A 27,539-nucleotide genomic window follows, 5' to 3' on the forward strand; every position below is an offset into this window, starting at 1 on the left:
TAAGCTCGGTATGTATTTTAAGTTGGCTAGCTCTAACCCGTTAAAAGAGCAGTGCGGGGCGGGCCGAGTTGGCCCGCAGACTTTTTATTTATTTATTTTTTTCTAGAACTTTAGTTGATAATTTAAAGAAAAAGTTAAACTTTGCGAATGAGTTTAATCCATTTTTTTACATTTTAAGACAACAAAAAAAAAAGTTAAACTAAACTTTAGTTGCATTGTGTCTATTCTCAATCCAAATTTATTTTGATTTAATTTTGATTTATGGTTTTGCAGTAGTACATGATACCGAGTTTTAGGGTCGTTTGGTTAAAATAAGCTATAAGCTAGCTTATAGTTGAAAAGGTAGCTGATAGCTGAAAAGTTAGTTAATTGAAATTAAAGTGTTTGATAAAATTCGCTTTTAAAGTGGTTAATAAATATAAAATGACATAATTGATAGTGGGTAGTTTCTTTTTTAGAGTGGGTAGTTATTAAATTAAAGGGTAAAAATGGAATAAAGTGTAAAAATCTATAAGCTATAAGCTCAAACGCTATTTAATAGCATCTGAAAAAAAGCTATAAGCTAGTATAAAAAACTTGTTACCAAACACCTCTAATTTTTTGAAACAAACTTATAAACTCATATAATAAGCTATAAGCTAGTTTATTTGTGTTACCAAACACACCCTTAGTCTCCACTTTCAACATAAAATTTCTATAAAAAAAAACTGATGAAAAGATTCTTAAACTATAGAGTAACAACATTTTGCTCATGTGGAAGTACATTAACTTGGACTCCACTGCCGCCAACTCGTATTGCTGCCTTATTTGCCTGAACAATGTAAGATAATGATGCTAATTAAAAGCCAATATAATTGAGACAAAGTCATTTTGGCCATTTTAATATGTGTTCGATTGGATCACTATTTAAAAATTGTTTGAAATTCTAATGATAGACATTATCTTTAGAAGTGTAAATTCTCGGTCCTCATCATCCTTACGGCTGAGACAATGGCTTTATCGATACTAATTTAACAATCTTAAAACTTAACTCATATACATTTGTTTTTTTTTTTTTCAAATAGACATCGATTAGGTTGTCGTCTCAGTCGTAAAAGGGAGTAGGACAATAGCATTTTCTACTCTCTAGAGACGCTGTTAATCATCACTCAGCTTTGGATGTGACTTATTTTTTAGCTTAATTCATAAGTTTTCACTAACAAAAACTATATTTTTATAAGTTATTTTTTCATAAAATATCTCGAAAAGCTTATAATAATACATAAAAGTTTATTTATATGTATAAGTTGTTTCGCATATAAGTTTAAAAATAAGCAAATTCAAACGGACTCATAAAATCATTTGAAATTAGGAAGACTTACTTCTTTATCCCAATTGGTGCGCAAGGTGACAATAAGAAAACACACAACTTGCACCATAAGTGCGGTTATAAGACCTAAAAATAGCCCCTGTGTTCATGAAGAATTAATCAACACAATATCAAATTTAGAGTTCTAAATCAAGTAGTTTAGTAGCTACTGAGCAATATAGGAACATGATTTAAAAAAATGGTTAAATCTTACCTGTCCCTTCATGTGGAAGACAAAAGCAAATAGAACAGAAAAAGGAATGCCAACAAGATAATAAGATCCTAGATTAACATATGCACCAAGCTTTTGCCAACCACATCCTCTGGCAACCCCTATTCACAATCAACGAATTATTAGTTAGGAGAAGGCTTACATAGTTTTTGGTTCATATAATATACTACTAGTCTCATCTCAAATATAAATAAAACATAAATTATATATATTTTGTGGTTTAAAATATAAGTAACCTAACTATTTTCAATTTATTAAATGTTATTATTTTCATAATACCCTTTAATCGAACAATTTCTCATAGAAAATAAAATGAAAATAAAAGATAATTCCGTAAATGCTAGTAATTATTTTATTACATAAAAAAATTAAATAAAATTAGCTGCTATTCTTAATATATTTATTTCGGTGAATGCTACTATTCTTAATTAATTTTTATATTACATTTTTAAAATGAGACCGGAAGAAGTAACTATTTTATTTTTAGTCCTCAAAAATTTTTGTTTGTTGGTATTAATCTAGTCTAGGTATTAAAATGAAAATTTTATTTTGATCCTTATTGTTTTGATTTTAGGTTCTGTAATATTCTATCCATAGAGTTCCTAAAATAAGACATAAATTTATTTTATAAATACTTATTCAATATGAACTTGATATTACAAGGGCTAAAATCAAATATTGAGGACCGCAGAAAAACATTCTTATTTCTAAAAACTAAAATCAAAATATTTTGTTGTGAAGACGAAAATAAAAAAAATAGTATCGAATGCTCTTGAAACTAAAAAATTATTTAAAGCATAAAGAAATTAAATTTATACATATATAAGGTTGGTCTATAAGTTAATACTTTTAAAAAATTAATTGTTAATATTAATATTTTCACATTTATCAGAACTTAAAATAAAATAAAAATCTGAATTTTTAACTTTTCAACTCTTTTAACCATTAGCCCAAATTAGTTGAGCTACTGATTCGACCCCTTATTTTTTATTAATAATACAACAAAGCAAGGTAATATAAAATTGTATTTTAGCTCACTTTATTTCAATAAAATTTAGTAACAAAGTGGTATTAAATTGTACTCTCTATATTATAGAGCTCAATAAGAATCATTACCTTGGAGTGTTGTTTGAAATGAATCTACGAAGGCAGAGGTTGCAACAATTGGTGTCATGGAAGTAACATATGTGACTACTTCATGTACGTTACTAAAAGCTTTGCCCCAAACTTTCCAAACCGACATAATGAAAGTGAACTCTAAAACTCCACATGTGAAGGCTATGAATAAACTCACTTTGGCAGCTAAATATGCAGCATTTGGACATCCAGCTCCTAGTTCATTTGAGATTCTTGTACTGTTGTGTGGAAATTAATACATATGTAACGAGACTCATTAATTATGATCAATAATAATAACATAAAGATAATTACTTTTGATCCCAAAATGAAAAGCTAATCCTAATAGCTTTTCTAGAAATTAATTACTTACGACCAATGTTATGGTCACATCCATTAACACACTCTTTTTAACACACTCTTTTTACTTGTGAGTCTTTTTTCTTTTTTCTTTTTTTTTTAAATTGCAACCTTCTTCTACTCTCATCTCATCATCTTCTACACTCGTTCTCTCACCGGAACTACTCATCTTCCACTCTACTCTCTCCATTTTTTTTCCCATCTTATCATCTTCGACACACATGGGCTTTATCTCTATCGTTTGGTCTTTTTGGCATTGAAATTAAACACTCCCCCTATCGCAGAATACTTAGTCCATAGACACTTGGTGAGAAATTGAATCTTCAATATTATTTCAGAGGCACATATATAATTTTCACATCTATCATGTTTCTTCAAAGAGCATTTTTCACATAACAAATTGCACATAAACGCAATACCCATAGTAATACCCATTAATTCAACAAATTGATAACAATGATTCTTCAATAAATTCAACAAATCAATAGCAAATCGATAATACCCATTTTAATACCCACCTCAAAATTAAATTGTCAGAGAATTAGGAACCTAAAATTCAATTAAGTTCATTAACGACAACGCTTTCAGAGGTTGCAACAAAAATGATGGGTAAACATTATCCAGAGACGAGAGCTAATCGATATGGACAAAATGTAAGAATTTCTACTAATTCATAAACGAAATTCAACCTTAAACAGCGGAAACAAAATTGAATTTAAATAGCTGAAATACCTCCCGCCATTGCTATAACTTGTTCTTGTTGAGGATTGATCTTGCTTGAGGTTGTTGAGGCTCTTCTAAACCTTCTACAATCTCTCTTAGATGGTGTAAGTCACTGAATAGAGATATGAGGCTTAGGGAACCAAAACAAGGGTTGCACTCTATTTATAATTTTTGTCCATCACAAAAATATCTTAAGTGCAATCATAACTGCCACACTATCTTTATGGGCGGTTACTATATTTTAGGGAAAGAATAAAGACCACAATTTAGGCTTAATGGATAATTACCACAATGTGCACTTAGCAGTAATTATCCCTTATTCAAATTAATAAATAAATAAAAGGAGATAAATCCAACATTCTCCCACTTGGTCGACATATTCTTTCACTTACAATAATAAGAAACAAGACACATGGATCATAGCGATAGGTCCTCTATAATATCGAGTATTATCTTCTATGTATCACAATGTAACGAGTTTCTAACCAAATATAACTTAATGAATAAACTCACAACATTTATGTTTATTCAGGTTCCAAACTTAAGCGATATTTCTCAAAATCAAATGTGTACGTACACTTTAGAACTTAAAACATGAGAATATATCATATATAGAGTTTCATAAAACAAAAATCGTTATTATAACGAAAATCAGATACAGGAACCAAGTCCCGTTCTTTCTACATGATCCTTAAATTTTTACGATGGCATGCCTTTAGTCAAAGGATCGACAATCATCAATTCAGTACTAATATGATTGATCAATAACAATTATTTGATCCTTAATGTGCTCTCTTACGGTTAAATACTTAATGTCGATATATTTAATTCGACTTCTACGGCTAAGTACTTAATGTCGATATACTTAATTCGACTTTCACTTTTGGTATTCTTAGCCATAAAACCGCAACTGAATTGTCACAATACATCTTTGGCGGTCAAAGATTGAATCTACAATTTTCAACCCACAATTGAAACTCTTCATTCATACACCATGTGATGTAGTCTCAAACAAAATACGAACTCAGCTTCCATTGTGGAAGTGACGGTCAAGGTCTGTTTTGCGTCTTTTCAAGAAACAACTCCACCGACTAACATGAAAATGTAATCGGATGTTTATTTTCTTAAGTCAACGCAGCCTGCAAACTCTTAAGTAGAGTAACCTTTGACCTCTAAAATTTTAGTTCGTATATACATAAGCATGTAGTCTTTAGTTCCTTGAAAGGACCTAATTACTTTATTTGCAGCTTTCCAGTGTTCCATATCTGGATTCTCTAATATTTGTTTAATATTCCAATTGCAAATGCAATGTCAGACCGTGTGCGAACCTGAGCATACATTAGGCTTCCACCGATGGAAGCATATAGAATATTAAGCATTTGTTCCCTCTCAAATCGTTATTCAGCATAGGTCCAAATAGAACCTATCACCCTTCACAATGGATGCTATACGTGGTGAACAACATTTCATCTAAAACATCTCTAAGACTTTATTGATATGAGCCTATTATGACAAATCTAGAATTCTACGAACTCTATCTCTTTGAATCTCAATGCCCAATGACATAAGAAGTGTCACTCATATCTATATATCACAACTCTTAGAGAGAATTTGTTTCACCTTATATAGCAACTTTTATCATTAGTAGCAAGTAAAATATCATCCACGAACAAAATAAGGAAATAAATTATACTCCCACTGACCTTCTGGTATATACATTGATCCATAATGTTCTCTACAAATCCAAATGAAGAGATGACACCATGAAAATTTCAAATACCACCGAAGGGAAGCTTGTTTGAGTCCATATATGGATTTCTTAAGCTTGCATACCAAAAGCTCATCACCACCAGAAGAAATTCCTTCGGGTTATTTCATGTAAACCTTTTCTTCTAGATTTCCATTCAGAATGCAGTTTTCACATCCAAGTGAGAACGTTTCAGAATCATTTTTAGCACCAATATTATAGTCCGACATTTGTAAATATACCACATAATCACTAGCTATAGTTGACTTTATTTCTCTAGTAATCTTTCATAATGTTGGTTCAACATTTTGTTCAATAATTTCAAAAAAAATTCTTGAACATCTTCATTTACTAGATTATTATAAGCCGCTTGTGTAACTTTAATAACTGGTTGTCTAATACCCATTTGAGCTTGAGGGGCAATACAAATGACAATCAATTGATCACTTGAAGTGGAAGGGTTCAACATCAATATTACTTTTATCAGAACAAATGTCCTGGAATTGATTGCTCCCACTAATCAAGTCATCTTCAAGAAACTTTGCATTTCTTGATTCCACAATTTTAGTGCTATGAGATGGACAATATAACTTAATACCCTTTTAGATTCTTCGGCATATCTAATGAAATACCCACCTATAATCATAGGGTCTAGTTTCTTTTCTTGTGAGTTGTAAACTCTTACTTCAGACGGGCATTCCCAATGCGTATATGACACAAACTCGGTATCCAACCTTTAAATAACTCAAAAGGTGTCTTTGGGACAACCTTAGTTGGAAGACGGTTCAATATATACACTACCATTTTAAGAGTTTCGCTCCACAATGACGTTGAAAGTCTGAAGTTGCTACGCATACTCCTAACTATGTCCATTATCAGTATATCTATAATAATATTTTTCACCTCTATAATCTCTCACGATCTTAATTTGCTTTTCGCATTATTTTCTACTTCAGCCTTAAAACTTTATAGGCTTCCAATGCTTCATAATTATTATGAAGAAAGTAGACATACATATATCGTGAGTAATCATCAATGAAGGAGATGAAATATTTCGGACCTTGTATGTCCATGTCTGGACATACAACATATATCTGAATGTATGATTTCTAATATTTTAGTTTTCCTCTTAGCACTTTCTTATGTGTGTTAGTCTGCTTTCTCTGAATGCAGTTTACACAAGTCTAAAAAAAAATTAGTGAAATTTAAAGTACTAAATTCACTAGTCTTTTAATTTTCTGAATGGAGATATATCTTAATCTCCGGTGCCACAGAATAGAGGATTCCTTATTTATAACACATCATTTAGTTTCAACTTGAACATGCATAACATTATTAGTGGCATCAATTTGAAAATTAATTGAGAAAAGAGACCATTGGATAATACATCATTTCCAAGAAATTTAGATTTATTAAACAAACTGAAAGACGTTTTATAAAAAATAATGGAATATCCCAATGGTTCAAGCCTTGAAATAGAAATTAAATTTCTAGAAAAACTTGGAATATAAATAAAAGTATTTTTCAAATTTAAAACAAAGCCACTACTGAAAAAATTAAATTGCATGTTTCAACAGCCTCTATATGTGAACGCATCTTGACTTCCTAAATAGATGCCTTGCTCACTTGGAAGCGTTTTTCTTAAGCTGATTATACATTGTAAGGTATTCGATAATCATGGATTGTAGAACCAAAATCAATCCACCATGTGTTATAAATGACATCAATCATATTAGACTCAAAGCAGACAAATGAAATTCATTTACCTTTCAGGGTCTTGCTCTTTTCCATATTTGTCATTATAACATCTTTATCCATTTCCATCATCAATCTTTCTTTCTTCTTGAACACGCATGTGTGTTACATGGAATTATGAACGGCTGATTTGAGGATGGAAGAGTGCTAAAAATATAACGCACAAGGAAAGATTCTGAAATGTTAATCTCAAGAGTCTTTAGTTGTGCTGCTATATCCCTCATTCACATGATGTGCTGACGCACTCCTTTCACAATGATGAGCTTCATTGATGAGAACTTCATAATTAAGGTGATAACAAATGTCTTATTTGATGTTTTTAAAATGTTCATCAATGACCTTAAGCAATGCTTGAACATTATTATGCTGATCAACGCAACCACGAATGCTAGCAAAAAAAAAAATGTTGGTCTTTATGAACATCATTCTGAGACGATTAGGTCGCTCCCATATTTCATAAAGATCGACATCTTCCTGAAGGCTAGTCTCTATAATAGGAGATGGTTCGTCTTTCCGAATAGCATAATCAAATATTCATTCATCCTGAATGAAGAAGAACTCTCTCCTTATACACCTTATTATTTTCATCCTTTAGTTCGGGAATTTCACACTTAAAGTGAGAGAAATTTATAGGCTGCATAGCTGTAAAATTAAATTTACATGCTTATAATTAAATTGAGACTACTAAACAAATACCATGTTTTACCAATGTAAATCATGTTTCAAACTATGAATCTAGTGACATAAAACTTACCTGTAGACTAAAGTTTTATTCAATTAGATTCATATAACTTAATGATAAAACTATCAAATTATGTTCCCTTTTCTAATCCCTGTGGGTAAATTAGAAAATATAATTTAATATTTTATCCTAATTAACCATACATAAACATAATAAAAATTCCTGTGGGACAAAATTTACTACGTTCAATATAGTCAATTACAACCAATGTCACTAACATGATTTTAAACTCTTAATATATAATTTCACTCGATTAAAGATGCTGTGGCTACTCCTTAATCAAATAAAATCATATAAATCATTTTGACATTTAATTCATAATATTCAATTGCATAAAATGTAACCGATTCATTTTAATGCACATAATTTCATGATTAAAAAACTTACATATTATATGCTTTAGTAGGTTACATAAATTAACCATGTAATAATACTAATCAAGTGAATGACTAGAATCGGTGTTACATAACTTCAACATGGCATATATACCAATTAATTTTAATTACAATTACATGATTAAAAAACACAATTATCATGCCTTAATTGGATACAACACGTAGCTGCATAATAAATAAGGTTCAATGCAATTAAATACAAAAACGTTACACCTGACCAAGCGGTTACTGAATGCCGCTTCTTAATGGGCACGTCTTACAGGTTCCTGGTTCGAACCGGTGTTAGGACAAATTTTTCGTGATTTTAATTTTAATCATTGCTGTTCATAAAGAAAATTGAAAATTCACAAAAAAGGCAAAGAGCGGAATCGAATCCACGATGTCTCAGCAGCAAGTCAATAAATCAACCACTAAGACAGGTGAATCAGTTTTGAAATAATTTGCGTTACATAATATTTATAATGAAAGCATTGATTAAAATAAATATCATCATCTTCAACCTCCAGACGGGTCAAAACGACCCGGTTGAAAAATTCACGCGACCCGAAACTGGAAAAATCGATTTCAAGCCAAAATAACACCGAAAATTCATGTTTTAAACACAGAATCATGAATCTAAAATATTTCCGTATGATTCAATATTTTTCTGCATCTAAAACGCTCTTAATCTGAAATCGAAATTTATGAAAAATTCAAGCAAAACCCAGATTACTAAAGCTTTTGATTTCATAACTATTTTTAACTCTAAATCACATGAATCGAAATTATTTCTATATGGTTTAAAGATTCTCTGTGTATAAATTAAACAGTTACAAACATGTGAAATCAAAAAATTTAGAATGGATTAAAACTGCAATAATCAGAACACGAAATTGCAAGGCAGAGGCAAATAGGGCTCTGATACCAAATGTAAGAATTTCTACTAATTCATAAACGAAATTCAACCTTAAACAGCGGAAACAAAATTGAATTTAAATAGCTGAAATACCTCCCGCCATTGCTATAACTTGTTCTTGTTGAGGATTGATCTTGCTTGAGGTTGTTGAGGCTCTTCTAAACCTTCTACAATCTCTCTTAGATGGTGTAAGTCACTGAATAGAGATATGAGGCTTAGGGAACCAAAACAAGGGTTGCACTCTATTTATAATTTTTGTCCATCACAAAAATATCTTAAGTGCAATCATAACTGCCACACTATCTTTATGGGCGGTTACTATATTTTAGGGAAAGAATAAAGACCACAATTTAGGCTTAATGGATAATTACCACAATGTGCACTTAGCAGTAATTATCCCTTATTCAAATTAATAAATAAATAAAAGGAGATAAATCCAACACAAAACGCAGAGGAGACAAAAATTGCAGAGAACTGAGACCCAAAGCATGTTTTCTATGAAGCTTTTTTGGAACAGAAAACGTTTATTTTTTTATCTCAACTCGCTGAACCGGTTAATAGGTAACTTGATTAAAAAAAAGGGTGAGTTGGTCCAATGAATACTGGTGTGTTAAAAAGAGTGTGTTAGTTGGTGCGACGCAATACTCATTACTTTGAAATGTGCTTCAACCTTCAACTCATCCTTAATTTAGTTTAGTCTCTCTATAATTTTTGCAAAAACCTTTTGCAAGGGGGAGACCCAAACAAATTGTATTGTACGGTTTGAAATTAATCAATGTAGATCAATTGAAACAAATTTTAGAAATCAGAGGATGAAAAAACTTCTTTTTTTAATGTTTACAGACAACAACAACCCAAATTTGACGACTAAAAACATAATTAATTAAACTAAATAAATGTGACCAACACCATTTTTAAATATTGCATGCACATTTCTTTGGTATCTGTTTTGGATTCTAACTCTAATATAATATTAATAGAATTTATAATAATAATAATAATAATAATAATAATAATAATAATAATAATAATAATAATAATAATAATAATAGCGTGAAAACTAACCTTCCAGCAACGCTAACTCCAAATGGAACCATCCAGAACATACCAGATATATTAACACTGTGGATAAAAAAGTACATTCGGTCATGTATAACAAATTAAAGGAATAAATTTTGTGGAAAAAAAATTGTGAAAAGAAACAAAACAAAGCAATAACTTGGTATATCTAAAGAGCAATGAAAAAATTTCAATGAGCATAGCTCAGTTGGTAGAAACATCGTATATATTATATATGAGTTGGGTTCAAACCTCGAACACTCCACTTATTTATCTTTATGGTGGAATTTCTAACCACACATTATTAAATAAAAAAAAACAAAACAGCAATGAAAAACAAGGCGTGGCATAATCCTTTAAGAGAGAGATATATATATATACCAAGTACCAACCATATCGAAAGTACAGAAGTTTGCAATTTTGGATTGGGAAGAGCACCAGACAGGAGTACCATTAGCTCAAATGTCCATGACTCTAAGCTGTAACATGGTAATGATGCAATAGAGATTATGCAATTAGAAATTCTCAAGGATAAAATGAAATGAATGAATTTCATATTTTGTCTATAATATTAACATTGTAATATAACATGGCACAATTCATGTTATGCTTCAAACTTTATGTGCTAATTAAATAAAATGAATTTAATATATTCTATCAAAGTCAATAAGAAAAAATAATATATGTAAGTCAATTTTTGTTTGTAGAAAATATCATACCAAACCATGACTGCAGAAGGAAAAGCAAGTTTGAGAAATTGAGGAATGTTGTGCAAGGATTCCATTGATAAACCAACCCAGGTCCTTTTACATGAAGAGGAGAATTTGATATAAAGTACCAATAGTATCACATTAAGCCAATTTGAGATACAAATTGCAATAGCTGCTCCTTTAATACCAAGTCCAAATTTTATAACCAAAGACCAACATAGAACAACATGTATTATGCTAGTGAATCCATTAGCAAGCACCATAGGAAAAACTATGTTTTGGGTTTGTAGGAATTTAATAATGCACCTAAGAATGCCATTGGCAGAAAGACTTGGAATAGAGTAACGTGCAAATAGTTGAGCTTGTGATGCAATAGTTTTGTCTTGATGTAGTAGAATCAAAATTGGTTTTAAGTATGCCCAAATAATTGATAATGGTATACTAACAAGAGTGTTAACCAATATTGCTCTTTGTGTATATATTCCAACCATGTGATATTGTTTTGCTCCATATGCTTGACCACAAAATGTGTCTAATGCACTTGACATGCCCATCTAAATAAACATAAAACATGCTTGAGTTTAAAAGAATAGCTAGTATGGTGGTTTTACCAAAAGAAAAACAATAGTACTAAACACACTATATCATGTACAAGATTTTCACAAACAAATGTAATTTAACTTTAATTATTTTTAACATAATGTGATGTTATATATTTAAGTGAAACTGAAAATATGAAATGAAGATAAAAATAAACTAAATACACTAATAGTTTTTCCAAAAAAGAAAAATAACAATCATAATTATTATTATTATTATTATTTTATAAAATATATTCTATTTCTCCACAACAAAGTCAATGGTTGACATTGACTAAAAATGCAATTGCGACCAATAAATTTTAAAATTAGTAAATATTTAAGATTTCCTTTCACTAGTCAAAAAGATATATTTGTCTCATTAAAAAAAATATTCTTGTATGTAAAAAAGGAGTTATTATTAATGATAGAACTATTATCAATTTTATACTCTCTCTGTTCAAAAATATAAGTAAAAATGGTTTAACAATTTGGTCTAAATTTTACATTAAATAAATTTTTTGTTGACTAGTTTTTATTTATATCTTGAGGTTGAAAGAATTTTGAGACGGAGAGAGTATTATTTTCGGTAATATTTTTGTCAGCTTAATGTACTATGAACATTTTTATCATGACTTTACATGAATAGACATCAATAAAAGTATTGAAAATCAAAATGAAAAAAATAAAAATGCATGTCAACATACCAAAACATTGAAACCGATGACATTGACAAATGAAATAGCCAAAGAAGCACCAGCAAGAAGCAACTCATGATGCAAATGTCCAACAAACATTAGAGATATGATTTGTAAGCTGTTTTGAAAAACACACACAAATATCATTGGCCCTGCCAGCCATAGCTGCTTCTTTGCTTCATCTATAATCTCCTTTCTCCCTATTTTCATTGTGCCCTCTTTTCTGATCTCTCTCTCTCTCTCTCTCTCTCTCTCTGAACTCTCTAAGACAAAACACACAAGTCTTGTCCAAAATGAAATCAACTTTCCCTTAAAATGCAAAATGTTGAAATGTGGGCTTTGTTACTTGATCTTTATTAAAATGTGGCCCGGTCTATCATTAATTACACTTATTTGTACTCCCTCAGGTTCTTTTTAGTGTCATTTTTTTAGCATCGTGTACTATTATATAATTTACTTTGACCATAATTTTTATTAATTTATAATACTAAATATTAGCAAATAAGATATTATTCAATTTATCTCGACGAATATTTTAAAATTATAAAATTTTTATAATTTATTATAATAGATAATTAAATATATTAGTGATGAAAATATGATGCACGACATATGTACAATGGTAAAAAATGATATTTAAAAAGAAACAGACTTTTTCTACATTTGCTCTACTACTCTTTGACTTTTTCTGCACCTTTCAATTAAGTTCAAGTTTCAAAGTTATAAGACGTAACTCAATTAACTTTTTCATTCCTTTTCACAATAAAAAATACAACATTTTGTCCTATATATTTAAGTGGATTTATACTTTTGTCCTTGGGGACCTTTGAAGTTTATATTTTGTCTTTGGGACCCTTTTAATTAAGTTTGATCTTTATTTAATTTTTTATTGTTTTATATTTAAAAATATAAATTTTGCAAGTAGTTTTAGTCTATGCAAAAGTTATATTTGTTTAATTATCATAAAACTCTTAAATTTTTAAATAATTTTTTCACTCATCGTATGAATTAAATATGACTTTTTTAAACATAAAAAATTTGTTCTGAATGGGCTGGATGATTCCAATGCCTAGGCTGAGTAATTGGATATGGTGGTTATGAGCTTTAGACACGGGGAAAGGTACATGCGAAAACATAAGGACGTCTAAAATTGCGAAGAATGATGTAATTTTTTCAAACAAGATTAAGGACCATATGGAAGTGGTAGATATGTATAGGCTTAAATATGTTGTTGGTCCTTGTAGTTGTAGCTCATTTTGGTATTGGTCCCTGCAATTTTTTTTGTTTGATTTAAGTCCTTGCACTTTGAATAAAAATGGTTTTAGTCCCTGCAGTTAGTTTGACTGTTACAAAAATGGAAGAGACTAACGGAGTGCCACGTGGCCCAATCATTTTTATGCCACGTGGCACAGTCAAAGTTATACATATATATTGTTTTTAAATTTGTTTTAATATATTATATTACTAATTAATAAACATTAAGTAGATTTTTGTTAAAGAACCACAACATCTCTTCAAACGCGGAAGTCTTCATCATCATCCTATTAAATTACCATCGTGTCTTCATCTTCTACCTCTGAATTTCACCACCATCATCACCATGTTTTCATCTTCATCTTTTCAATTAAATAAAATAAAAGAACAAAGTGGCACAAAGGACAAACAACAAAGAACACTCCGCCGCTTCCCACTGTGAAACAAACAACATGATTACAAGCAGTCACAAAGAGCGATCGTTGCACGAACTCGAACGCTAGCTGCAAAATGATGACGTGATTCACAAAGTGAGACAGTTACAGAGCCACAAACTCGAACAACAGAGGCAGAAACGAGAATAAATCGCAGCGGTGCCGGCTGCTAGATTTAGGATCCAGATTTGGGGTTTAGGGTCTCACTGGTCTAGATTTCAATTATTACACATGAATCTATTTATTTCAATGATGATGAATTTGGATAGTAACTCAGAAAAGAAACAGAGAAAATCACAACCATGTCATGAAGAGGCAAAGGAGGAGCAAAACGACACCGTAAGGTTCTGAGAGATAACATTCAAGGAATAACAAAGCGTCAAAGCCTGCAATTCGTCGCAAGACGTGGTGGTGTGATGATGATGAATATGAACATATTGGTGGAATGGTGGTGGTGATTGAAAGATCCACACATATAGGGGTGTGCATGGTATATAGGGGTGTGCATGGTTTGGAAATCACAACACACCACACCTAATTGATGGTTTTGGTTAGAACCAAAACCATTTCAATAACAAACCGGTTATTTTTTAAAACTAATTTGGATTTGGTTATTAACCGGATCGAACCAATTTATAACCGGTTTGTAATAAAATTTAAGTTATTCAGATGATCCAATTTTAAATAGGTTTTTTACTTAAACTAATTTTTTTTATTAGTTGATTAAAAAAAATAGATTTATTAATTATTTTAAAAACATAATTTTTCATTAATTTTATGATTGAATTGGTTTATAATCAACCCACAAAATATTTTTTTTAAACCCAAATTATTTTTTACTTAGCCGAAAACTTGTTTTTTATATTGTTTTAAAAATATTTTTTATTATTTAAAAAAAGAGTAATTTTTAAAATTAAAAAATCTGATTTTTAAATACAAAAAAAAACTAATAAATAGGAAAAAAATTAAAATACTAAATTTTTGAAAAACTAAAAACATTAAAAACTGATTTTTTTAATTATTTTTTAAAAAAAAAAACTGAATATTTTAATTATTTTTAAAAACTAAAAACATTAAAAACTGATTTTTTAATTATTTTTAAAATAATTATTAAAAATCTGATTTTTAAAATAAAATAATAATAAAATAGTATGGGTGGTTGGTGGTGGCCGGCCGCCAGAGCACCACCACCGGCCGCTGCGAAAGTCGCCGGAGGTCCGCCGGAAAACCGCCGTCCGCCGCCGCGCCGGCCACCGGTGGTCCGGTGTTGACCACCGTGTTGACCACCGTCCTCCACCACCTCTTTTAATTAATTATTTTATTATATAATAAAGAATTTTGAGAAATTGATGATTGGGCCTGAATTAGCTATTGTGCCTAAATTTTCAAACCAATTCCAAATCAAATTACAAAATGTGGTTATGGTTTATAATTGGTGTTTTTTTATTGGAGTGGTGTGGTTTTTTTTTTAAATGGATTTTGCAAACTAAAATTGGATATGGATTGGTTAGCAATTTGGTTAAGGATAGCCAAATTTTTTGCACACCCCTAGATAAACATATCATTATGTTCTTCTTTGTTCCGCCAAGTCCATAACGCATGACAAGCAAAAGCCCAATAACGAGTATATATAGTAATTTGTTATCAACAAAGAAAGATGAAAAATTATCGCTATTAATAGCCCCAAAACACAACCAAACAATTAAAAAGGAAAGAGACATATTTAGACAAGAGTTTGCTGGTGTTGAGGCTTCCCCATTCAAATATAAATAATGTTACAGGTTACGTTTAAATCAAATTCATTCAAGATAGATAAGTAAAAGAATATATTAATGAGATAGTAACAATAGTTAAAGTAGACATGAATTTTAACATCGCCATAATTGTTTCATTCTTATTTCTAGCTGACTATGGTGCAGCCTCTCAAGTCCTTGACATATCAAAATTTGGTGGAGCACCAAATTCAGATATAACCCAGGTATTAATTATTCCTATTGAATTGACATTTAGAAAATAATCATTTAACCTTTTATATACAAGCCTATGTTGTTAACAAATCTAAGGGTCGTAAATATGAGATTTGCATTCCACGTCGTAAATCGATTTTGAACATCCGATCGCAAACCAACAGCGAAGACTATGATTTGGGGAAGGTGTAATATGAGACAGTCAATCTTAAATTTGAAGGCCAAAAACAATTAATGTGTGTAACTGCATTTTTTTTTCCTTCTAATTTATTATTGTGTGTCTTGTTTTCTCATAAGGCTTTCGCAAATGCATGGAAGGAAGCATGTGAATCAACCACTGCAGTTAAAATTGTGATTCCATCTGGTACATACAAGTTGAATGCAATAGATGCTAAAGGTCCTTGTAAGGCTCCTATTGAAATTCATGTTGATGGCACAATTCAAGCACCTAGAAACCAAGATGAAATCAAAGGGGATACTCAATGGGTCAAGTTTTCGTACATGGACTCTTTAACCTTATCAGGAAAAGGAGTTTATGATGGTCAAGGGGCAGAAGTTTGGAAACAAAAAACAGGTGGACCTGCTTGGAGTGGAAAGGGTAAAATGCCCAAAGTTTTCATGGTAAATATTAACTTACCTGATCATCATTTCCATTTTACAAACTTTGTCAAAAAGTATTATTAGTAATGGTGGGGACGACCGAGTCTTTCACCGTGCACAAGTTACGAATATTACTATAACGAATACGGATTTTATAAAACTCAGCGTTGGATTAAAAGTTTATATCATATAGATCATCCATAAATGTTTTAAAAAAATTGAAAATCATTTGATATGTTACTTAGACCCTATCAAGATTAACGGTTTATGAATTTTTATTAAATATCATTAATTTTAATGGGTCTCAATAACATATCAAATGATTTAAAAATAAAAAATAAAAAAATTATGAATGATCTATACAATATAAATTTTCAATTAAACGATGAATTTTGTAAAATTCGTTATAAAAATATTGAACGCTTATGCACCATGAAAGACTTTGTTAGAAAAAGCCAGGACTAATAATCATTCTGCAACTTTGTCAAAATAAAATAAAATAACCATTTTACAACTTGTTTATATAGGATTTTATATCTTTGTCTATTAAGGTCAGAAAGTCAAGCTGCTCTTACCACTGAATTAACAATTTGAGAACAAATAATTGTATCTAATTCAACAAACATTTCTTTTTCTTTTTTTTTTGTCCAGATTTAACAAACATTTCTAATTGACTATTTTTTATCCAATTTCAACAGAATTTCGGTTTTAATTTCGTCAACAATACCATCGTCCGCGACATTACATCTAAGGACAGCAAAAATTTCCATGTTTTGGTTTTTGCTTGCCACAATATTACATTTGATGGCTTCACAATTAGTGCCCCTAAAGATAGTCCCAACACGGATGGAATCCACCTAGGAAAATCAACTAATGTTAAAATTCTTAACACCAACATTGGGACTGGAGATGATTGTGTATCAGTCGGTGATGGTACCAAAGACCTCACTGTCCAAAATGTGAATTGTGGACCTGGTCATGGCATTAGTATTGGAAGCCTTGGAAAATTTACAACCGAAGAAAATGTAGAACGGGTTCTAATTAAGAACTGTACTTTGACAGATACTGACAATGGCGTGAGGGTCAAGACTTGGCCTAATGAACCAGCAACACTTACTATTACTGGTTTGCATTTTGAAGATATTATCATGGTTAATGTCAGGAACCCTGTCATCATAGACCAAGAGTATTGTCCATGGAACCAATGCAACAAACAGGTATTCTTTCAAAAATTTATCTATATATCAAAATACATTGATTGTACATTTTAATTAAAATGTCTAACTTTTGTTCATCTCTTGCATGGTTTTCAATGGTATATATAGGTTCCATCAAAAATAAAGATAACCAAGGTTTCATTCAAGAACATTAAGGGCACTTCAGGAACTGCAGAAGGAGTTGTTCTAATTTGCAGCAGTAGTGTACCATGTGATGGTGTGGAGCTAAATAATGTTGATCTCACATTCAATGGAACACCAACAGTCGCTAAATGTACTAATGTTAAACCTATAGTTACAGGAAAAGCTCCTGCTTGTCAAGCTCCTGCAGCTTGATCAATTTTGCTGACCTTTTTTCTTTGAAGAGTAGCCAAACCATCCCCATAATGCGAGGATGTTGAGCAGTAGTAGTATAGTCCCTTTGAAATAAACGAATCGACATGTGTATTACAACCACTGTAATGTATATGTAACCCTTCTGGTATAAAAAAAAAATCTTCATTTACACAAATAACAAGTTAATTGTACAATGTTTCAAATACTTGAGACTAGTGTTTAAGAATGTTTCATGAAACAATGTGAAATGTTCATGGATCAACAAAATTATTAACAGGTATATTCTAATATAAAATACAGATAATTAAAAGAGTATTACAGGTATTCTAATTCAATACAAAATGGTACATACACACAAACAACCATGAAAATTAATACAATGTCACCACTTACAGTAGAGATGTAGGCCAACCAGTCCACCCATCATTCATAGAGACATTTTCCATACTTTGCCTTTGCCAAAATAATTTTCAAGAAAAATAGCTCTACATGTTCCACTGCCACCTAATTTTTGTATTTGCATTTTGTATCTATTGTATGCTTACTAGTGAAACTGGTTTAGGAATTTCACCTTTCATCAAATTGGCATATAGATTGTCTATATTTTAAATCATAGATATAAAATACTAATTTCGCAACATTAGGTATTAAGGAAGGTTGGTAATCAATGGAGTGGTACTGTGAGTCACTACAAGTATTTGACATAGGGTAAAACTAATTTTTAAAAATGATCAAAGGATTTGGGACAAGAAAGATAAAGTCTAAGCATACAAACATCATGCAAGGTCATTGAAGAGAACAAACGGGAAGCAGCACGTGTTCAAATGTATAACGGAGAAATTTTATGATATAGTGTAGGTTTACTGGTCAGGTTCTATTCCATTTTTTCTCATTTCCCTGATCACGTTTACAGACTCTTCGACCATTCCTGCAATTCCCTATACCTTGATCAATGTGTTATAACTGCACAAATCAGGTCAAAGTCCGCATTCATTCAATTCCACAAGCACATCGGTGACTTCTTCGACCCATCCTTGTTCACCATATATATTGATAACAATGTTGTATATCAGAATCACAATTTGATTCCTTCATCATTTGCAGCACATATCTAAACACGTCCATTTGACCATCTTCTCTATAACCATCCAGTCGAATTGTACGCTTCAAGGGAAATAGAGAATCCATCAAATTGCATCTTGCGAAATGTTCTAGACATGTTGCTGAAGATTGTATTTTCGCCGTAAGTAGCTATAATAGTATTGTAAGTGATGACATCAACCATGCCTTGTTTCTTAGCCATTAAGTACAATCTCCTAACTTTCTTGAAAAGCTTCGCTTCCCCGAAAACATTAAGCATGACATTATAGGTAATTGTGTTTGGCAGGAATCCATGCTGCAGCATCTCATCAAAAAGCCTCGAAAGCTCATCTACCGGCAGAGCCTGAGCACAGCAATTTAGTACACAATTATAAACTTCCTGCTCCCAATTCATCTGATCTTTCGAGATCTTGCAGTACACTTTGTCTAACTTATCAACCATATTACATCTCTGATAAATCTGCAGCATATCACGCAACAAAAACATGTCTGGAACAATATCGGGCCGTTTGTCAATATCATCCAAAACAGAACAAGCGTCTTTCAAAGATCCAGCTCGAACGTACATCCTCACAAAAATGCTAAAAGGAATCATATCCAAGGATAGCTTTGTACTTTTTGGCAACTAAAGCAACAGCCTCATCAAGCTTTTTCTTCAAATCTGCAGGATTCCTGTGCTCATCAATAGCTAGCTTCAGGGACTCGAGAGAGAACTGTAATAATCTACAATGATAGCCATGTATAAACTTTCAACAAAGGAAGCATTGAAACAAGACCACAGCACACGAAAGCATCATCAATGCTTTGAAACATATTCACTTTGCTGAGAAGACTGAAGAGTATTCCATAGTTGTCCAATGCCATGGAAATGTTTCTGCACAGTAAATCCAGTTTCCATGAGTTACAGCTTTATGAGAAATAATAATGTAAACTAATTCTGTAGGCACATATGTTCAATTCACCTCTACTTCATTTATTAAATTGATCCTCATCGTCGGAGTTTTTCAAAATTCTTCTTTCATTGTCATAAGCTGATTGATACAAAGGCATTTTAATTTTAGCTCCCCAAAATATTTATTCCACTGAGACCTGTAGGCTGGGTCAGTGTGTATTGTTTTTATTATATTGCAGTTTGGAGCGAGTTTTGTGGTGATGCTAGAAGATTTCTTTAAACCATGCCTTACTTAGGTTGTTGCCCAGTTGTTACGTTTTCTCTTTTAAAGGGTATATTTCTAAACAGCTAAAAGCTTAGTAAGCTTTAGCTTGAGGGGAGTGTTAGAATATTTTAAAATATTAAGTTACTATAAAACTATTATCAATAATATTTGAACTTTTATTATTTCTCTCCTCTTTTTATCGAAAACCCACAACTTCAACAAAGCTCTCACTATGTTTCTACAACTATAAAAACTATTAAGTTCATACATACATATGAGTCCAAGTGATGTGAATATGAATTCTGTCCTTTCATGCTACTTCCAATTGCCAAAACACCTGGTGAATGAAGCTGTCAAGATCAGGAAAAAGGAGAACCTCATAAGCAACAAAACTTAGGGAAGTATAATAAGCAAGACAAAAGTATTTAATATTGCATAGTAAGCGGTTATAAAATTCAGGAGGACAATTATGAAACAACATGGCTAGTGACAGGAAAATGTTACATAATAAGTTCTACAAATATACATTTGTATTATGATAAAGCCAAATCATAACACATTTGTAAATCTCCTCTTACTGTGACTATAATTGTAAAGGGATGCTCATTACTATGAGCAAAGTAACCATCATTTATACAGGAAGCAAATATTTTATAATGGACTTGCATATAGCCAGAAACAAATTGTATAACAACACCAAAGATATCAATCAATAAAATACCATCTGATGGGGAACACAATGGCTGCATTAAAACTTGGGCAAAAATATAGTGTTCATTATATGAAAATGAATACCCCAGATCTACACTCTGACTTCATGAGGATTGACATGGGAGTTTGCTAGTAACATATACCAACAGATAATAGCAGAATCAGACCTGTGAGAACAGCGAAGAGGCTTGGCAGGTAACCACCATTATAAGCAGCTCCTTAAACCTAACAATTCCCATTCTGAGGGGGAAAGATTAGTTTTCGTCCTATTGTCACCAACTTGTCAGGTATCCACTAATATAAGCAGCTCCTTAAACCTAACAATTTATAATTTCATCTGCTTCATCCATAGCGACCATTTAACAGCTTCTAAAAACTTATCATTGCGCTTCAGTGCCTCGATAAGATTAGTGTAGGTTTTGTGGTCAGGTTCTATTCCATTTTTTCTCATTTCCCTGATCACGTTTACAGACTCTTCGACCATTCCTGCAATTCCATATGCCTTGATCAAAGTGTTATAGCTGCACAAATCAGGTTGAAGTCCGCATTCATTCAATTCCGCAAGCACATCGGCGACTTCTTCAATCCATCCTTGTTCCCCGTAGATATTGATAATGGTGTTGTATGTGTAGAGATCAGAAGCACAATTTGATTCCTTCATCCTTTGCAGAACAGATCTAAACGCGTTCATTTGGCCATCTTTTCCGTAAGCATCCAGCATCGAATTGTACGCCTCAAGGGAAACTGAGAATCCATCAAATTGCATCTTGTGAACAGTTCTTGACATGTTGCTGAAGTCCTTATTTTTGCCATAAGTAGCTATAATAGTATTGTAAGTGATGACATCAACCAGGCCTTGTTTCCTAGCCATACAGTACAGCCTCTCAACTTTCTTGAAAAGTTTTGCTTTCCCGAAAACATGAAGCATGACATTATAGGTAATTGTGTTTGGCACGAATCCTCGCTGGAGCATCTCATCAAAAAGCCTCGAAAGCTCATCTACCGGCAGAGCCTGAGCACAGCAATTTAGGACACAATTATAAACTTCCTGATCCCAATTAACCCGATCTTTCGAGATCTTGCAGTACACTTTTTCTAACTTATCCACCATGTTACATCTCTGATAAATACGCAGCATATCACGCAACAAAAACATGTCTGGAACAATATCGGGCCGCTTGTCAATATCATCCAAAACAGAACAAGCGTCTTTCAAAGATCCAGCTCGAACGTACATCCTCACAGCAATGCTAAAAGCAATCATATCCAAGGAATTTGATGAAGAAGACGTCTTGAGCTTGTGATACAACATCTCTGCATCTTTGAAACGTCCCATGACACTATAAATGTCAATCATTGTACAAACAATGTGCTTGTTGAGCTTCTTCTCGTTGTCATCAGTTTCTGTCATCTGCTTATATATTCCAACAGCATCCTCTAGCAAACCTTCCTCTCTGCAAGAACAAATCAACAGGTGATATAAATTATCCTCGTACCTCGAATCCTTCCATTTCTTATCACTCAACACTCTAAGCGCATCTTCCACCAACTTGTTCTTCACATAAGCCATTACCACAGTGGAACAACAGCTTTGGTTAACCAAAATGTGCCGATAAAACGAACCTTTGAGCAAACGTGGTAACTCGTGAACCTTCCCAGCACTCTCATAAACACTAACAAGAGTACTAATTATCGAAGAATAATGACATCCACATCTAACCATGTCATCAACTGTTCCAACCACACCTTCGAAATCTCCCTTGTTCGCTTGCAACTTTATCATCGTAAACAAATTAGACGAATTCGGCTTAAACCCTAACCTCTTCAACTCGTCATAATACCACCTAGCCTTTTCATAATTAGTAGCTCTACCCCAACCCTCAATCATGGAGCGATAACTAGTTTCATCAGGCTCAATCCCTCTCAAACCCAAACTCGAAAACACACTCTCGGCACCATCCATATTTGAGGCCTTACCATACCCAGTTATCATAGTATTATAAACAACAACATTATTAATACAAAACCCAGCCTCCACTTCCATTCTCAGCAAAACTCGTTCGGCTTCCACCATTTTCCCTTGTTGACAATAAGCATTCAAAATTACCAACCAATTTTCAACATTCAAAACAATTACTTGAGTCTTGATCAACTCAATTACACTTTCAGCTTTTTCATATAACCCTAACCGCGTATAAATTGTTATCATAGACGAATAAGCAGATTCACAAACTATACCAAACCTTTTCATCTCTGACATAGCAAATTCCGCTTCTTCAACATTGCAAGTCTTCTGGTAAAGTCGCATTAACATTCCAAACGTCGCCATATTCGGTGTAACGCTACAATCTAACATCATTTTGAACCATTTAGAACCTAATTTGACTAATCCACGTTTTGAACAAGCGTAGATTAGTGTGTTGAAAACATGATAGGTTAGTGGTTCGGAAGAATCCGAAGCAAGAATCATTTGACGAACCAGTTTTTCGGCGGCTTTCCAATCCTGTTTGTTGGTTAATGCACGAAACGATGCGTTGCTGAATTTGAAATCGGTTTTGATATGTGATTTGTTTGGGGTGGGAAGCGTTGGTTTGGAAGTACGAAGATGAGGTTTGGAATTGGGGTTACGAGTAGGGATTGAATCGAAAGAGTCGAGAGAAATGGAGAGTCTAATTAGTGAGGCCATGAAGAGTGAGTGAGTGAGTGAAGAAAGAATTGGAAAGTATTGTTGTGTTGTGGAAGAATTGTGGTGATAGTATGTATAGTATCATCTCATCTCATTCTCATCATCATGCTATCAAATCCTGTCCTCTACTATGTGTATGTGGTGGGTGTGGTTTTTGCTATAATTAATGCCGTTGGAAACAAAAAAAAAAACTAGTCGACTGCACGGGTTCGACGAATGTCATATATATGTCAATCATGGATGTTGATATTAAAATACTTATTAATAAAGTTATACTACCCAATTTTATGAGCAAAGCCCGTGCGTTGCATGGGTTCGACGGAACTCCATATATATGTCAATCATGGACGTTGTCAATCATGAATGTTGATATTAAAATACTTATTAACAAAGTTATACTACCCAATTATATAAGCAAAGCCCGTGCATTGCCTAAGTTCGACGGAACGCCATATATATGTCAATCATGGACGTTGTCAATCATGTATGTTGATAGTAAGATACTTATTAACAAAGTTATACTACCCAATTGTATGAGCAAAATGGTACATTAATCAAATTTAACACGCGAATGAGTCTCATCATATTCAAAGGTCAGGATGGCACGGGTGCACGCTTCTGCCATAGGCGCGCGTACCTAGTCCTTATAAATACCAAAAAAATCTAAATTTGCTCATTTTCAATTCATTTTCTCTCTCTTCTCCTCTCTCTAATTCAAAAACTATCTCCTCTCTCTTCTTTCACCTTCACCAATGAGCTTTTGTATTATTTTTTTTTGTTAATTAAGTTTCACTAAATTATGCTTAGAAAAACATAGGCTTAACTACACATTTGGTCCCTTACGTTTATTTTAGGTTTCAATTTGGTCCCTTACGTTTAAAAAGTATCAATTTGGTCCCTTACGTTTATTTTATGTTTCAAGTTAGTCCTTTCCGTTAGTTTTGTCACTAACACCGTTTGAACAGTACACGTGTCAGCGTGTCCAAGTGCCACGTGTCAGTCCACATATGCAAATTGACTGCCACATGTGACAAAATTGACGGAAAGGACTAACTTGAAACCTAAAATAAACGTAAGGGACCAAATTGATACTTTTTAAACGTAAGGGACCAAATTGAAACCTAAAATAAACGTAAGGGACCAAATGTATAGTTAAGCCAAAAACATATATGGTTACAACATGTTCATCATATTTCGTGATAGTGTTATCAAGTTTAAACAAAATAAACAACATTCATAAGTATTTTAATCTCATTTTCTTCAAAATGAATCTCTTAAACAAAGTGTTTGAATCCTCTACTTTTCCTTATAGTTGCATGATTTTTGCTCTAACTTGATGCACCTTAAATAGATGGATTGCTTGAGTAAACCGTTAAACAAAGTGATTGAATCCTCTACTCTTTTTTTTTTTTTTTTTTGTAAATTTTTTGTGTAAAAATTTGTGTTGTTATTGTCTTTCAATCTTGTTTGTGAGAGATAGAGGAATAAAAAGATCAGATAAGTGGTGGTGGTGGTGGTGGTGGTTTTGGGGAAGAATATGAAGATTTAAGGTGATGTTATTTGTGAAAGACAAAAAAATTGTTGTGATTTAATGTGATGTAGGTTGTGAAAGAGAGAGAAAATTGATGTGTGTGGTGTGTGTGGGTGAGAGTGAGTGTGATGGATCAAAGGTTAAGCTAGTGTGTATTTGACGGGTTGAAAGGGGTTTATATAGAGAGTTTGAAAGTGAAGAGAATCGATGGATGCTAAGTGAAGCTTTTAAAGCCAATGAAATTCTTATACTTGCAATGCAATGGGGATATGAGAAACATAGCAAATTGTATTATGCAAAACCATGATGGATAGTGGAGAATGAAGTAGAAGCATTATACTTGTCCCTTGATTATGGTGTCATTTGGCTTGAAGAAGATATATGTAGCAAATGCATGCAAGATGGGGGTTCCAAAAGCTTCTTGAATCTTGAGTGATCACCAAGACACAATTGTCACATGAGCATTAGACTTATTGCATTACACATGACATAAGGCACTAAGTGCAAATATCATGGCACACTTGTCATATCACTATTGGACTACACATAATAGGCCCACACATGCTTATAAGTGTCAAGAGAGGGTTGACCATGATGGATTAAGGTTTAAAGGAGGTAGGGTTTCCAATGACATCATGCATGATGTCATCCAATTAGGGTTGCAACTTCTATCTTTTATAGTAAGTAAAGATGCAACAAATGATCTAATATTGCACAGTCCGACACCGCGACACGACACCGACACGACACCGACACGACACGCTTAATGTAAAAAACATAAGACTCTGACACCTATATATTTATAAAACATATAAATTTAGAATCAAAATATATACATGTAAATCTAATTTGAGCAAGTATTTCTTAAAATAAGTTTTAAAACAAGATATAATAATATTTTACTTTTTATTTATCCATCTACTATCGAAAAAACTAAAAATATTGATCGATAAAAGGTAAAATATCTACATATTTTACATTTTCTTTACATTTTCAACACATCTTTAACTCTTGTAGATATGTCTGTTATGTATCTAAGGAGAGTATAAGTAAAGAAAAAACAATCTTTTTGGAACACTTGTGCGACACGTGTCTTATGAGTGTCTTACAGGTGTTGGACACCGATCAAAGGAGTGTCAAAGTAAAAGAAAAATTGACTTTTTTTGACACCGGTCTGACCTATCTGACTTGTGTCGTAGGAGTGTCATACGAGTGTCGGACTTTTTTCTACCAATATGTACATAGTGGCGGAACCAAAAAAAAACAATGTAGGCGAAAAAAAATTATAATATGAATGGTTTAATTACACTTTTGATTTCATATTTTATCAAACTCACACAAGTAGTCCCTCTTTTTCATATGTTGCAATTTTGGTCTCAATCCATATTTTTACTCTAAAAATTGTGATTTTTAGCGTCATTAAAAATGATTTATTGTCCCCAACATTGAATCTAAAAATAAAATATGACATTTGAGACCAAAATTCACTTCTTTTTTTTTGCATTAAAAGTCGCTACTTTTACGGCAAAAAAGACTCCAAAAAAAAGTTAGCATTAATACTGCAACAAATGTGAAATAGGGGACTTTAAAAAATTATATATTAATTCAACATGTTTTTTATGTGATTTCATATTTATATTTATATATGTACCAAAAAAATATTTATATTTATATATATTAGCTCAATAGTTAATTTTATCCAATACTGTAAATTCAATTAGTCATATATTCTCTATTTTTAGCAAACAAAGTCTAAGTTAATTATTATAAATAAAACTATGTAACTTAAATTAATATTCTAAGTATACTGAGTGACTTGAAATCATCAATAATAGACTATGAACTAATATTTGCATCAAAACTTGAACTAATATGTGTACCGAGTTACTTACGATCGTAAATAATAAACCCTAAATTAATATTGACATTAATATTTGTACACATAAGTATACTGAATAACTTAAAATTATTAATAATACATTTAAATTAATATCCTACCCATAAAAAAATTTGGGGTGGGGGTGGACCATGGCGCACCTCAGTCCACCCCTAGGCCAGCCATTGTATGTACATGCAAATATAAGCATTTTTTTCCCATCAGTAATTTGAATTTTTTTATGACAAAGTAATTTAACTTTTTTTAATAAAGTACTAGTTAAGTGTATAGTTTTTTTGATAAAATAGTAG

The 27,539-nt window shown here is 32.1% G+C and overlaps 3 protein-coding genes across 4 annotated transcripts; 1 reads left to right on the forward strand and 2 right to left on the reverse strand.

Moving 5' to 3' along the window:
• Nucleotides 1–724: 724 nt before the first annotated feature.
• LOC123914935 (protein DETOXIFICATION 16-like) lies at nucleotides 725–12,568 on the reverse strand. Its single transcript, XM_045966099.1, has 8 exons — nucleotides 12,368–12,568; nucleotides 11,092–11,636; nucleotides 10,765–10,851; nucleotides 10,379–10,435; nucleotides 2,697–2,935; nucleotides 1,563–1,681; nucleotides 1,362–1,448; nucleotides 725–811 (listed from the first exon to the last, which is right to left on the reverse strand). Exons 1-8 carry the CDS (start codon nucleotides 12,566–12,568, stop codon nucleotides 728–730), a joined length of 1,419 nt encoding a protein of 472 aa, XP_045822055.1. The 3' UTR covers nucleotides 725–727.
• Nucleotides 12,569–15,874: 3,306 nt separating this feature from the next.
• Nucleotides 15,875–18,246, forward strand: LOC123913909 (polygalacturonase-like). Its single transcript, XM_045964822.1, has 4 exons — nucleotides 15,875–16,024; nucleotides 16,311–16,634; nucleotides 17,312–17,830; nucleotides 17,939–18,246. The coding sequence occupies exons 1-4, from the start codon at nucleotides 15,908–15,910 to the stop codon at nucleotides 18,164–18,166; spliced, it is 1,188 nt and encodes a 395-aa protein (XP_045820778.1). The 5' UTR covers nucleotides 15,875–15,907; the 3' UTR covers nucleotides 18,167–18,246.
• Nucleotides 18,247–18,436: 190 nt separating this feature from the next.
• LOC123913908 (pentatricopeptide repeat-containing protein At4g30825, chloroplastic) lies at nucleotides 18,437–24,018 on the reverse strand. 2 transcript variants are annotated; one of them, XM_045964820.1, is made up of 3 exons: nucleotides 21,303–24,018; nucleotides 20,697–20,774; nucleotides 18,437–20,141 (listed from the first exon to the last, which is right to left on the reverse strand). In XM_045964820.1, exon 1 carries the CDS (start codon nucleotides 23,819–23,821, stop codon nucleotides 21,461–21,463), a length of 2,361 nt encoding a protein of 786 aa, XP_045820776.1. In that variant the 5' UTR covers nucleotides 23,822–24,018; the 3' UTR covers nucleotides 18,437–20,141; nucleotides 20,697–20,774; nucleotides 21,303–21,460. The 2 variants fall into 2 exon arrangements, with proteins under 2 accessions (XP_045820776.1, XP_045820777.1); XM_045964821.1 differs by having other exon boundaries at nucleotides 20,697–20,761; nucleotides 21,303–23,954.
• Between the last annotated feature and the right edge of the window lie 3,521 nt (nucleotides 24,019–27,539).

Source organism: Trifolium pratense, linkage group LG3, assembly GCF_020283565.1.
Source record: "Trifolium pratense cultivar HEN17-A07 linkage group LG3, ARS_RC_1.1, whole genome shotgun sequence".
NCBI lineage: Eukaryota > Viridiplantae > Streptophyta > Magnoliopsida > Fabales > Fabaceae > Trifolium > Trifolium pratense.